Source organism: Neoarius graeffei, chromosome 5 (assembly GCF_027579695.1).
Source record: "Neoarius graeffei isolate fNeoGra1 chromosome 5, fNeoGra1.pri, whole genome shotgun sequence".
NCBI classification, from domain to species: domain Eukaryota; kingdom Metazoa; phylum Chordata; class Actinopteri; order Siluriformes; family Ariidae; genus Neoarius; species Neoarius graeffei.
The window spans coordinates 14,028,189-14,043,390 of NC_083573.1; the positions used below are offsets into that span (position 1 = coordinate 14,028,189).

At 41.0% G+C, this 15,202-nt stretch overlaps 1 protein-coding gene across 3 annotated transcripts in view; it reads right to left on the reverse strand.

The window, feature by feature from the left end:
* The window catches only part of cadm4 (cell adhesion molecule 4), a 430,262-nt gene that overhangs the window by 31,628 nt on the left and 383,432 nt on the right, over positions 1–15,202 (reverse strand). For all 3 annotated transcript variants that reach the window (XM_060921239.1, XM_060921240.1, XM_060921238.1), the window contains exons 4-6: positions 9,786–9,947; positions 9,284–9,374; positions 2,940–3,112 (exon numbers count right to left, since the gene is read on the reverse strand). In XM_060921239.1, coding sequence (XP_060777222.1) covers positions 2,940–3,112; positions 9,284–9,374; positions 9,786–9,947 — 426 coding nt within the window. The remainder of the gene's footprint in view (positions 1–2,939; positions 3,113–9,283; positions 9,375–9,785; positions 9,948–15,202) is intronic.

The window sequence follows — 15,202 nt, forward strand, 5'->3', positions numbered from 1 at the left end:
AATAATTGAGTGCAAAAGTTTTAATTTATTTTGGATTTTCTCTAATTTGCACAGGGTCAAAATTATACATACAGACTCAAATATATACATACATTCACTTAAATCTGTTAATAAGTGGTGCTGAAGGCTCTACAGTGTCTTTTAACTTGACAACACCAAGCCCTAATAACTTCTCGTTCATGATCATGATTGACTACAACTGGTAGTTTCTCTTTGCCAGCATAAAAAGGGTTTGTTTGACAGCACTTACTGTATTGAATTGACCAATACTCAGAACCATGGGAAAGTCCAAGGAACTCAGTGAAAATCTAAGAAGGAGAATTGTAGATTTACACAAGTTGGGAAGGTCACTTGGAGCCATTTCTAAACAACTAGATTCCAAGATCATCAGTTCAAACAACTGTACGTAAGTACAAGTTATGTAGCTATGCGCTTTGGCAAGGTCTGGAAGAAGACCCAAACTGTCACCTTCAGATGAGAGGAAATTGGTTAGGATGTTCAGGAACAACCCAGGAACCACCAAGGCTCAAGCCTGCCATGAACTGGAAACTGCTGGAACACCAGCATCACTGTCCACAGTGAAGCAAGTTTTACATCGCCATGGACTGAGAGGGTGCCAACCAAGAAAGAAGCCCCTGCTCCAAAATCGACACCTTCAAGCTTGACTGAAATTTGCAGTTGCCCACATGGACAAGCCAAATGCCTTCTAGAGAAAAGTTTTATGGTCAGACAAGACAAAGATTGAGCTATTTGGCCACAATGACAAGAGGTATGTTTGGAGGAGTAAAGGTGAGGTTTTCAAACCTAAGAACACTGTACCAACTGTAAAGCACAGTGGTAGTAGCATCATGCTCTGGGGCTGTTTTGCTGTCAGTGGTACTGGTGCATTGCGCAAAGTGGATGGAAGAACGATGAAGGAGTACGACCTCCAAAGTCTTCAACTTCACCTCAAATCAACAGCTAGACGGTTGAAACTTGGACACAATTGGGTGTTCCAACAGGACAATGATCCCAAACACACATAACTAGTTTTGGAATGGATAAAGCAGGCTAACATTAAGCTTCTGGAATGGTCTTCCCAAAGCCCCAACCTCAACCCTACTGAACATTTGTGGACTACTCTTAAAAGCCAGGTCCATGCCAGGAAACCAACCAATTTAAATGAACTCTACCAATTCTACCAAGAAGAGTGGTCAAATATCCAGCCAGAATTATGCCAGAAGCTTGTTGATGGCTACCAAAAGTGTCTGGTTGAGGTGCAACTTGCTAAGGGACATTTAACCAAATATTAGTGGGGGTGTATGTATATATTTGAGCCCGTTTGTATAATTTTGACTCTGTATGGATTAGAGAAAATCCAAAATAAATTCAAACTTGTGCACTCAATTCTTGTTTTTTGAAGTCATTAAAGATGTATGCTATAAAATCATTCCACCTTGGGAAAAGAACAGTTCAATGAAATCATTAACAGCCCAAAATTACCATGACATTCATGCCCATGATGGATATATATATAAACTTCTGACCACGACTGTAGTTGTGTTAGACTGACATCACCAAACTGCTGCATTCTTCTTTTGTGATGCTTTTCCAGGCTTGTCCTGTAGTTTATTTCCATTGTTGTTTGTTTTGGGGAGTTTCTACCTTCAGTCTCCTGTACAGGAGGTGAAACGCAGCTCAATTGGGTTAAGGTCTGGTGATTGACTTGGCCAGTCAGAAATCTTCCACTTTCCCCCCGATGAAGTCCTTTGTTGGTGTTCGCGGTGTGTTCTGGGTCATTATCTTGCTGCATGATGATGTCCTCCCAATTAAACTGGATGCTTTTCTCTGTAAATTGGCAGACAGATTGGTTCTACAGACTTTTGAATTCAATCTGCTGCTATCATCATGAGCTACATCATCAGTAAAGGTTCGCAAGTTCATTCCAGATGCAGCCATGCAAGCTCAACTGATGAGCTTGCATGTTTTGGATCATGAACAGATCCTTTCTTTCTTCACACTTTGGCCTTTCCATCACTTGAGTAAAGGTTCATCTTGGTTCCACAACTTTTGTGTCTCATCTCTGTATTTTTTTTTTTCAAATTCCAATCTGGCTTTCTGATTCTTAGCGCTGATCTGTGGTTTGCATCTTGTGGTCTGGTCTCCATATTCCTGCGCTTGAAACCTTCTTTGAATGTTAGATTGTGATACCTTCACCCTGCCCTATGGAGGTTGTTGGTGATGCCACTGACTGTTGTTTCTGGGTTTTTCTTCACAGCTCTTACAAAGTTTGTCATCAACTGCTATTATTTTCCTTGCCTGACCTGTTCGGTGTCTGTTTGTTAGTACACCAGTGGTTTCTTTCTTTTTCAGGACATTCCATAGTGTTGTATCGGTTATGCTCAATGCTTATGCAATGGCTCTGAACAAATTTCCCTCTTTTCTCAGCTTCTAAATGGCTTGCTTTTCTCCCATATACAACTCTGTGGTCTTCATGTTGGTTTATCCTTTTTGACAAACAAATGCAGCCGTCGCAGGTGAATCCAAGGGCTCAAACCAAGAGCAGACATTCAGAGCTATTAACTGTTTAAACAAGCAAAATAACATGGCACGCCTGGGCAACAATAAACACCTGTCAGTCACGTGTTCCAGTACTTTTGATCAAACAAAAGGTTTGAACCCACCCCTTGCGCCACCATGCCATGTTTGTGCTATGTTCTCAGTTATTTAGAACATCTAGATAAATCGAAGCTGAAATTCTGATCTACGTCGCAACTCATTTATCTTTTGATCTCAAACCCAAATGTCTTCAGTGTATAACAAAAACAACAAAAATTTGGCCTTGCCATTCCAATACTTTCGAAGGGGACTGTATGTAAAAGATGAATCTAAATAGAACAGAAATAGATGATGACTATCATGGACAGTAATAGCACTGGTCTGAAGTGGTTTTCTCTTACCATATACCAGCAATGTGTACTGGTCAGCTGCACGGCCATAATTATTGTGTGCCTGACACAGGTAGGTCCCATTGTGTGTTTGGCTAAGGCGAGACATGACCAGGGTGGTACCGGAAATTTCCGCCCTCTCAGGTAGAGTGTCGTTCACTCGTGACCAGAGAATGTCCCGTGGCCTAAAGAAACACAGAGAGAAAGAGAGAATGAATACAAAGGCTGAATAATCAAGACTTCAAGAAAAACAGAAGGTGGGGTTCTGGGATTTTTAATAGCTTACTGCTTGACAAAGGGGTTCTGCATGGACCCTTTACAAATGACGAAATTGTACTGTTTTATGGGTTTACATTCGAATCTTCAAGGGTGGTGGCACAGTGGTGTAGTGGTTAACACTGTCGCCTCACAGCAAGAAGGTTCTAGGTTCAAGCCCAGTGGCCAACGGGGGCCTTTCTGTGTGGAGTTTGCATGTTCTCCCCGTGTCTGCGTGGGTTTCTTCCAGGTGCTCTGGTTTCCCCCACAGTCCAAAGACATGCAGGTTAGGCTAACTGGTGGCTCTAAATTGACCGGTCACGTGCGATGACCTGGCAACTTGTCCAGGGTGTACCCTGCCTCTCACCCACAGCCAGCTGGGGTAGGCTTCAGCATACGTGTGACCGTGCACAGGATAAGTGGTTGAACCGTGAAAAGCCGACTATAGTAATGGAAAGTGAGAAGAAAAGACGTTATGTTGCGAAGGAAAGAAAACGCAGGACCAAACTAATAAATATCAGCGGTCAGCGAGCACCTCGGTGTGATCAGCTGTTCGTTTAGCGACAGAATGATGTAACTGTCAGTGCACGGTCAAAGGTAAACCTGCGCATGCACACACACACGGACTTCCTCTGTCTGCTTGACTGCGTAAAGCGAGCGATGTCATGCACATTATTTGCTAGGGGATCCCCCCAAAATTAAATAACTTCCCAGCCACAGAATGGCCTGATATTTTGTGAGATATTACAGAAATAAACATACATCACAATGACCAAATTTCAGAACGAACTAAATTTCACTGATTTTATGAAATTGAAAGGCTTTAAATAGATCACTTGTTTCGGTATCGGTCTTTGGATCGACAAGTACCAAAAAATGCGAATTTTTAAAACGTTTAACGATATCCTATTTGTTGACACTTAAAGGCTATAACGTTCTGAAAATATTTGACATTCCCAGTGAAAAGAATTTCTGAAATCCTAGCACAACCAGTACACAAAGAAATATTTGGATCCTGATGTATAGACCAAGAAGATAACGAATGGAAGGCTGTGGTACAAAGACCATGATTGCAAAAAGATTATGGGACGCACACACTGTCACAGCTGTGATGTGATCCATGAGCTTATACTCATCCCAATGGCTGAAAAAGAGCTTTATCCTTCCCAGACTAGATTACAATCCCGCTATCAGCTTTGCCAATAATCCTGCTGTAGTATACATTTAATTAAAGCCTGCCCAGGATTCACATCCTGTGTCTCACACACACACACACACACACACACACACACACACACACACACACACACACACACACACCAGACCAAGCAAACAGCTGTAGGCTACTAATAAACACACCTCGGCAACAACAGTGGACAGGGTTTAATTGGTGATTAATGTCAGAGGAGCAGGATCATTATAGCTCTATAACAGAACGATGCGCTCAGTGTAGCATGAGCTCAAGGCCTGGGAGTGGATGTCTCTGTCCTTCACTCATTCATCTGTAAAAGCCAGTGTTGATTTCTACTGTATCCTGTCTTCTTTTCACACTCATTGGTGTTTCAGATCACATCATTTCCTTTCACACTTTTCACACTTAACCCATATTCATCTCACTCGATCTGGCCAGAGCACTCATCCCTTGATCCTCCCTACATCCTTGTTCTCAAGGGCCTTTCTTTCTAAGTCCATCATTTCTCTCCACTCCATCTGTCATCTGTCCGTCCCCCTGTAAAAGAACAAGCGCTGACACACTCACCAGTTTCCTTCCATCTACTCTCCAGTTCTCACTTTACTTACAAGACTCCAGGGAGCTTTAATGGCTCGACTCTCAGAGCCTTTTAAATTCACAAAGACCCCCCCCCCCCAAAAAAAGGAATGGAAATCAAATGGTGGGGACAACTAATGGCAAATCTGAGAGATCTGAATTTGTTCATGTTGATCTTCTCATGAGATTTGCTGGTCATCTGGATTGGGCTGATCTTCTAAGCACTGAGGCTGTATGGGGGCAGGCTTGTTGTACTCGAGTCCAAGACTCAGACTCGAATCCGATGCGTGACTTGACTTGGACTTGAGCACTGATGATTCGGACTTGTGCATTAACTGCATCCAGACTCGTAAATTGGAGACGAGGACTTGGATTTTTTTTCTTTATTTTTTTGTAACATGCCATAATAATTTGGCATAAGATAGTTCTATTTAGATCGACATTAATTTTTAGACTAATTTTGTGCAAGAGAATGCACATTCACCTGTTCATACATCATGTTCAGGAACAAACTAACATTAATGGCGCTAAAATGCCTGGAGAGAGAGCCCCTTGATTGTCCACTTTTCCTATTGAGGTATTTCACTCACGTGACCAAGTCATGTGACACTGCCATTTTGGACGGCACGGCTCGAATCGGTTTGAATGTGAGGAAGGCGACAAACGAAAAACATAAAAGAAAAAGGAGCGAGATGCAGAAAACACCTTCACTATCCAGCGACGTAGGGCATTTACAGGGCGAGCAGAGGGAGAGGTATTTGCAAAAATTGAGGTTAGCAGGCTTAGAGAACGACGTTTACCTGCTTCCACCAGGATTGTTCACTGACAGCTAAGATTTGTTCACATTTTCATTTACTTTCGGTCCTCAGGATAAACAAAATGTTATTAAATGTCATTGAAATAACTTCTTAGTCTGTTGAGACATGGCCCGTTATAAGTTTTTTCCTTTACTGTATTTACTAGTTTACTGAGCGCGCTCCGGGGCGGGCTGGCTGGCTGGCTAGCTAGTGCTCCGGGGCTAGCTAGCGCTCCGGAGCTGGCTGGCTGGCTGGCTAGCGCTCCGGGGCCGGCTAGCTGGCTGGCTAGCGCTCCGGGGCCGGCTAGCTAGCTAGCGCTCCGGGGCCGGCAGGCTAGCGCTCCGGGGCTAGCTAGCGCTCCGGAGCCGGCTGGCTAGCGCTCCGGAGCCGGCTGGCTAGCGCTCCGGAGCTGACTGGCTAGCGCTCCGGAGCCGACTGGCTGGCTGGCTGGCTAGCGCTCCGGAGCCGGCTGGCTGGCTGGCTAGCGCTCCGGGGCCGGCTAGCTAGCTAGCGCTCCGGGGCCGGCTGGCTGGCTAGCGCTCCGGGGCCGGCTGGCTGGCTAGCGCTCCGGGGCCGGCTGGCTGGCTAGCGCTCCGGGGCCGGCTGGCTGGCTAGCGCTCCGGGGCCGGCTGGCTGGCTAGCGCTCCGGGGCCGGCTGGCTAGCGCTCTGGGGCCGGCTGGCTGGCTAGCTAGCTAGCGCTCCGGGGCCGGCTGGCTGGCTAACTAGCTAGCGCTCCGGGGCCGGCTGGCTCAGTAAACTAGTAAATCCAGTAAAGGAAAAACTTGAGACTGAAAGGTTTTAACAGTCATCCAAATGACTGACCGTAAACATTGCTACAGTAACATACCAGCTACTGTTGTTGACATTAGCTAGCTTGCCGTCCAAAATGGTGGACACCGGGGCGTCACGTGACCCTGTGACGTCAGGTGAAATACCTCAATACAGACTTCTCGTGCAGTGGGAAAAAATGCACTGCTATGTGTTCCATAGTATGGAGAAGAACTATCGAGGAGACGACAGGGACAACCTCGAACTTCAATCGTCATTTGGCAAGACTCCACCCAGAGAAGTAAGTGACATGCTATGTTCATTGCTCTGTTGATAGCTGGGCTTGCTTGCTGACCGATGAACTAGCTCGTGTTAACCCTCTCTCATGTTATTTGCCCTGTTGATAGTGGGCGGGGCTTGCTGAGCGATAAACAAGCTTTTTATCTGTAGCCTATTAACTAAAATGGGGCAGTCGAGCAGTAACGCAAGTCTAATACGGTAGCAGAGACGGTTTCACATAAAGGCAGCAACAGCCACCATCAAATGGTGCGGTTGGAGTCTTGTTCTCGGACTCGACTCGGATCAATAGTGGACTCAACTCGGACTCGACTCGAAATTTTCTTGAATGACTTGGAGTTGACTCGGACTTGAACACTGCGGACTCGAGACTGGACTCGGACTCAAAGTTTAGTGACTCGACTACAACATTGCTGTCAGTCTTCTGGGTTGTGTCCCTTTATATTTTTGCCCATTCTTCTTGGCAAAATTGCTTAAACTATCAGACCAGATAGAATGTGTTGGTGAACAGCCACAGATTCTCAACTGGATTGAGGTCTGGACATTAACTGGACCGTTCTAAAATGTTTAGGGGGCTTTGCTGTTGTAGCTTTGGCAGTATGCTTCAAGTCATTGTCCTGTTGGAAGGTAAACCTCTACCCCAGTCTCAAGTCTCTTGCAAACTGGGGTAACTCAACTCGAAATTTTCTTGAATGACTTGTTTTCGAACACTGCGGACTTGAGACTGGGCTCGGACTCGAGGTTTAAGTGACTCAACTACAACACCGTATGGGAGGGGATATCTGGCAAGCAGAAAAGAGACTGATGGGCAAAAATAATTCAATTTACAGTGGGGCAAAAAAATATTTAGTCAGTCACCAATTGAGCAAGTTCTCCCACTTAAAAAGCTGAGAGAGGCCTGTAATTTTTATCATAGGTATACCTCAACTATGAGAGACAAAATGAGAAAAAAAAAATCAAGAAAATCACATTGTCTGATTTTTAAAGAATTTATTTGCAAATTATGGTGGAAAATAAGTATTTGGTCAATAACAAAAGTTCATTTCAATACTTTGTTATATACCCTTTGTTGGCAATGACAGAGGTCAAACGTTTTCTGTAAGTCTTCACAAGGTTTTCACACACTGTTGCTGGTATTTTGGCCCATTCCTCCATGCAGATCTCCTCTAGAGCAGTGATGTTTTGGGGCTGTCACTGGGAACATGGACTTTCAACTCCCTCCAAAGATTTTCTATGGGGTTGAGATCTGGAGACTGGCTTGGCCACTCCAGGACCTTGAAATGCTTCTTACGAAGCCACTCCTTCGTTGCCCGGGCGGTGTGTTTGGGATCATTATCATGCTGAAAGACCCAGCCACATTTCATCTTCAATGCCCTTGCTGATGGAAGGAGGTTTTCACTCAAAATCTCACGATACATGGCCCCATTCATTCTTTCCTTTACACGGATCAGTCATCCTGGACCCTTTGCAGAAAAACAGCCCCAAAGCGTGATGTTTCCACCCCCATGCTTCACAGTAGGTATGGTGTTCTTTGGATGCAACTCAGCATTCTTTATCCTCCAAATACGACAAGTTGAGTTTTTACCAAAAAGTTCTATTTTGGTTTCATCTGATCATATGACATTCTCCCAATCCTCTTCTGGATCATCCAAATGCTCTCTAGCAAACTTCAGACGGGCCTGGACATGTACTGGCTTAAGCAGGGGGACACGTCTGGCACTGCAGGATTTGAGTCCCTGGCGGCGTAGTGCGTTACTGATGGTAGCCTTTGTTACTTTGGTCCCAGCTCTCTGCAGGTCATTCACTAGGTCCATCCGTGTGGTTCTGGGATTTTTGCTCACTGTTCTTGTGATCATTTTGACACCACGGGGTGAGATCTTGCGTGGAGCCCCAGATCGAGGGAGATTATCAGTGGTCTTGTATGTCTTCCATTTTCTAATAATTGCTCCCACAGTTGATTTCTTCACACCAAGCTGCTTACCTATTGCAGATTCAGTCTTCCCAGCCTGGTGCAGGTCTACAATTTTGTTTCTGGTGTCCTTTGACAGCTCTTTGGTCTTGGCCATAGTGGAGTTTGGAGTGTGACTGTTTGAGGTTGTGGACAGGTGTCTTTTATACTGATAACGAGTTCAAACAGGTGCCATTAATACAGGTAATGAGTGGAGGACAGAGGAGCCTCTTAAAGAAGAAGTTACAGGTCTGTGAGAGCCAGAAATCTTGCTTGTTTGTAGGTGACCAAATACTTATTTGACTGAGGAATTTACCAATTAATTCATTGAAAATCCTACAATGTGATTTCCTGGATTCTTTCCCCCATTCTCTCTCATAGTTGAAGTGTACCTATGATGAAAATTACAGGCCTCTCTCATCTTTTTAAGTGGGAGAACTTGCACAATTGATGGCTGACTAAATACTTTTTTACCCCACTGTATCCATTTATGCAAAAAATATTCCAAGGGTATACACTCACAGTGGATTTCCAGTGACGGAGCAGGTAAGGCTGAGCGAGTCCCCTTCTCGCAGAATGCCCTGTGGGGGGCTGATCCTCACCGTGGGGGCGACTACAGAGAGACAGAACATGATTGTAATGTTTTGCATTTGAACGTCATTTGCGATGCAGAGTGTCACACATTGCCTCATGCACTCATTATGTCACTTCTTTGCCCATAATCAAGCAGGAACATAATTAGAGGCAATTGCTTTTAAAAATCCTGCCAAGAGGACAGGCTTTAGCAGATGGCTATTCCGTAGCTTAATAACTAGCTCTAATGGGCTGTGATTACCAGTAGCCATTGTTTCCTGTTACGCTGTAAAGACAGTACATTGCAGCTCAGGTTCATTGTGACCTTTTAAGACTTCGTAAGTCCTAAATCCATTTGGCTGTAAATTCGGACCTTTTTCATTCTTACTTTGCACTCCTGCATACATAATTTATGAAATTCACACACACACAAAAAAAATCAAGCTCTCACAGTGGACATCCAGGCGGTAATGGCGGACTCTTTTCTGTCCTACGAGTACCGGGTGGGAAGCCTCGCAGCTGAGAGCAGCACCATTGTCCTTCCTCTCCACGGGAAGCCGTATGGTGTTGGACACGCTCACAGTCTTTCCGTTCTCCTGCTGAGACACCACACCTGAGAGACAGACGGACAGAGAGACACAATGTTCCGTGTTTATTTGTTTGCTGCTCCTGCTCTTCTGTGTGTTTCATGTGTATTTCATGTAACTGCTTCAGTACATTAAAAAAAGTACGATTTTCACGACTTTAAAAAAAAGAACATTTGATATAAATGAAATGTATTTATATAGTAATGCTTATATGTACTTTATTAAAGCACTAATAAACCACAAAACTTTATTATTATTATTAGCATGATGGTGCATGCATGCGATCACACTGTTGTTATCCGTCAGTTCACTTTTTCTCGAGATATTCACCCCAAACCAACTTCATCTCGTCCATCCTGTGCCTCAATAGTGTGCTTGTGTACAGCGTTACAAAATATGCATTCGTTCTCTAGTTTTCCTGTCGTTTCTTTTCTTCCATTGAAATGAATGGAGTTTCAGAACTTAATATGACACCTCAGATCAACTCGCCCAACACATCCATGAAATCAGCTATAACCCACACCCGTCCTTTTCTTGCTTTCATCCATCCTTTTTTCTCCCCAGTGAAATGAATGAATTCTGGAATCAAAGTCATCCTGCTTGGTTACGCTTCACCACAGAGCCACCAAACTTCATTCCATAACTCAGACTTTGCACCGCAGAGCAATCACATTCGCATTTTCTTGTCAAAATGCATCTCTAGGTTCATTTTCTGGAACTTTGCTTCACAGATATTTCTCATGCTCTAAAAAAGTACAATTGTAAGGCTTACAAAATATATTTAATTTTACTTTAAAGTAGACATGTGACAATATATCATATGAAAATAATTCACGATTCAAATTTATAATGATTCAAAGTGATAAAATTAAAAAATTAATCGAGATTATCATCAGGCTGCGTAATCTCTTAGTTTTACAGTCATAGCTGTAATTGTGTTGTTTAGACAACAGAGGGCAGAATAACATACATTTGCAGGAATACACACAACTTCACTGGAGGCGGAAGTAATGCAGCTCTAATGCTGCAAAAAAAACCACTGAACTCTATATAAAATCTGGAGAGCTCATAGCGTATTCCCCGCTGTCGAGACGAGTGAAGCCATCTGGTTGCCATCTTACCCACTCACATCGCATGTATTTGGTTTATATGTCTTAAACCGTAATATCTGATCAAAGTTGTGCCAAGAAGAGTATCTAATGACTTTTTTGTCCCTTTCATTACCTCTTATTTTCTCAACTTTACCCCCATTCCTTACATATCTTTATAGCACTCCCCTTCGCTGTTATTGTTTTTTTCCTTTCCAGTCCAGTCTCTGATCATTTTTTAAACAGCTTTTTTACTCTTATAATTATTTCAACTGAGATTATTCCACTTTTCTCTTACACAGTGGATCTTTCTCTTTTATATATTTCTTATTCCTTTCTATTTATTTACTTATTTATTTATTATACCAAACCAAAGGCTGTACAATACTTCCTTTCTATTTAGGGAAGTTGTTGAAACAGGATTATTTTTTCATGTTATTTGCCATTTTCACTTCATTCTCACAGTCATGTCTCCATAGTATTTATTGGTCATATTGGTCGCAAGCTGCATGAATATTGTGACAGTGAATTATGTGACCAATAAATACTGTTAAGATGTGACTGTGAAAGGAAGTGAAAATGGCAAATAACATGAGAAAATAATCCTGTTTCAACAACTTCCCTAAACAGAAAGGAAGTATTGTACAGCCTTTGTGTTGGTATAATAAAAAATAGATAGATAGATAGATAGATAGATAGATAGATAGATAGATAGATAGATAGATAGATAGATACGAAAGAGACAGATACACTGTATAATAGAAAAACTGAAATAATCTCTGGAAAAATAATTATAGCAGTAAAAGAGCCGTTTGAGAATGAACTGGAAAAGGAAACAAAAAACAGTGAAGCGGCGCGCTATAAAGATATGTAAGGAATGGAGGTAAAGGTGAAAAAATAAGAGGGGTAATAAAATAGAGATGAAAGTGGAGCAAAAAAAAAACCCTGAACTTTTGAAAGTCAAACTAAGATGGGGGGGCAACGTCCCCCGAAAATATTTTAATAACATAACACGCAAAACCCTGCATTCTAGTGCATTTTAGTACTTTCACGAAAACAAGTTAAAACTTTTAAGCCTTTTTCTTTCATGTACATTAATGATTAACATGTCAAAAATATCAAATTTAATTCCCCTAGTTAATGAGTAATTTTCAGGAGTGCATTTAGAAAACGTGGTGATTTTCCTGCCGACACAGTTCATTACTTTGAAAAAAATCAGACAGTTGAAGGTAAACTCAGCAAAATCCCAAACCAGTACTATTAAAAAGTAAAGGTCTGTTAGAGTTTCTAAAGCTTTCAGGTTTCAATGTTGGGGACATTGAACCTCATTTATCAATCTTTTAGTAGAGTTGTGCATTTGCATAAACTAAAGTGAACTAAAAATTTCCAATTCATATTTATGCGAGTTGAAGCCAATTGTTTACATGAGTTCATATTGTCTGAAAATTTTAACACACCAATGAATACCAAATTTCTCATGTAAATCAGGGGCATAGGGTGTGTGTGTGTGTGTGTCACACACTGACTGGCAGCCTGAGTACATTATGTAACAAAAAATAATTACCATTGCTAGTTTTAAGTAGCTTAGAAACTGGCTCTTCCATTATTGCCGTTTCTTCCACGCTGTCTTGATGATGTGTTCTAGAAACGGCACTAAAACTTAGCTTCGAAACCACAAAATGCAACTTTGATGGAAAATATATATGGGTGATTCTTAGACTATGGGCACTTTTATGTCCTTTGATCATATTTTATGAAAGAAAGAAAAAAAGGGAAATTTCACACCTTTATAGTTATCTTTCAGGGATGTGAGTGACAAATTTAAAAAAAAAGAGGAAAATTTTTAAGCTCAACAGACGACCCCGAAGTTGTCGTGGGGAGGGTATGGGAGGGTGCGCCCTCCCATTGGTGGGGGTCTGGGGGGTCTCCCCCACGAAAATTTTTGTAAAAAGGACTTAAAATGGTGACATTTTAAGCACATAAAATGTAAAATTTCTAACATAATACACCTGCAGAAAGTCAAGTTTCAAGCTGGTGTTAGGTTTGGATGTATGCTCCACCAAAAAAATTTGGAATATTTTCAGACAATTTCATTAAAGTTCCTGCATTTGTGCAGTTAAATCCATCATATTTAAGTCTTTACAATTTTCTAACAGTAACTGTTATTAATGTGATTAAGTCAATTTTGAACACCAACTTTACTCTTTCTTTGTTACAGAAATAAGTTAATTTTGAAATTTTAGAAATTCAAAATTTATTTCACTCTAAAAGATTCTCATGAAACAAATAGCAAACAACAAAGTATTTAACATATAAGAAATTGCTTTGTCAGTATTTACCAATAAACTGCACTTAATATACAATGAATCCATTTAAAAAAATTGAACAGTAAACTGAATTTTGTGATACTCACAATGTTATTCAATCAACTTCACTTTGGCCTTTGTAAAATGTCTCAAGCATTATCTTCTATGTACATGAATTGTCACAATAATCAATATGATTAAAAAGAGAGGGAGTGAGCTTCATATGGTTGTATCAGCATTTCTATTTACTGTCATTAGTAATCACAATTTTCAATAAACTTCATTTTGGCCTGTGTGAAATGTCTCAAGCATTATCTTCTATACATGAATATTCACAAATATACAAGGGAGTGAGCTTCATATATCATGTATCAGCATTTCTTTTTGCCAGCTTGGTGTTCACTACTACGCTGCAATAGTTCATCCTCCATGATTTCATTAAACTTTCTCTTTGATGTTGATGGCTTCTCATTTCAGATTAAACCTAATCATTGTTCAAATGTATCTGTAAATATTAAATGTGCTAGTGATAAATTAGATTGGAATTATCACATTATTTTCAGAGAACTAAAAATTTCATTCAAAAAGTAACAGTGAAGGTAATGTTTTTAATATGTAGGATAAATTATTATTATTATTATTATTATTATTATTATTGATGCCTACCTGGCAATGCATAGTTAGTCTTCTGAATCTCAACTCGACTCCTGTGTTTTTCGGTTTTCACGTGTCCACTGAGAGTCACAAATCCACACCGTCCGTAGTTCAGTTCACAGCAACACAATTTGCAACGTGCGATTCCTTTCTTGTTGAGTTTTTCAAAAACCAAACTAAAAACACTTCCATCGGGAGCTTTGCGCTCTAACCAGTCCCAACGCCACTTATTTTCAATGCCAGAATCTATTTTCGTGACATCGGACTTCACAGACAACGCCGCCATTTTCATTCATACTCGTAGCAGTGCATGTACAATAGCGACTCCTCTCCACACAGCGATAATGATCAGATCGCTGTAAGGAGCTTTCGTCAATTCCGCTTAGTAAAATCCGGAAAAGTTTCGCGCCAGACTTTACCGAATATTTTTTTTTTTTAATTTTAGAAAACGCGGAAAACGATTTTTTACGCGGAAAGGCAATTTGAAAAACGCGGATTTCCGCGGAAACGCGGAGATTTCACATCCGTTCTTTACAATGAGAGTGTTTTAGGAAATTTGTACTGGTAGTGTATGATGACTTTTTCACCTTTTTCAACATCATTATATATGCAAATGTTGCTGTTTTGTGGTTGTCCCACACCCAGGCTTTTGATCTTCAATGATAAAAATTAATTGTAAAAAAAAATGTTTTTTCTCATGTTTTAAAATGTCACTGAATAAAGTATCAGTAAAATAATCAAAACATAATTGGGGTATTCGAGGTCATTCAACTGTTTATGTGTTTTTTTAACCAAATGTAGTTGTCCCACACTATTGCTGTAATTTCCACCACAACACTGTAATGTCCCTTTAAAAGGTTTGTATGAAAGATTGTTTGGGTAGTTTCTGTGGAGATGAACAGTGACACCAGAGAACATGTCTGATATGGAGGGAATTTTGACTTCATCCATCAACTTTTGAAGAAAAGCCAAGGTAAATATAGCTTGAAATGAAAATATTTTTATTGTATGTAATTTCCAAACATGCCGTAACATCAACTGAGTTTGTAAATAAGTTGTTTTTTTAACGCACATACAGTGGTGCTTGAAAGTTTGTGAACCCTTTAGAATTTCCTATATTTCTGCATAAATATTGCCTAAAACATCATCATATTTTCACACAAGTCCTAAAAGTAGATAAAGAGAACCCAGTTAAACAAATGAGACAAAAATATTATACTTGGTCACTTATTT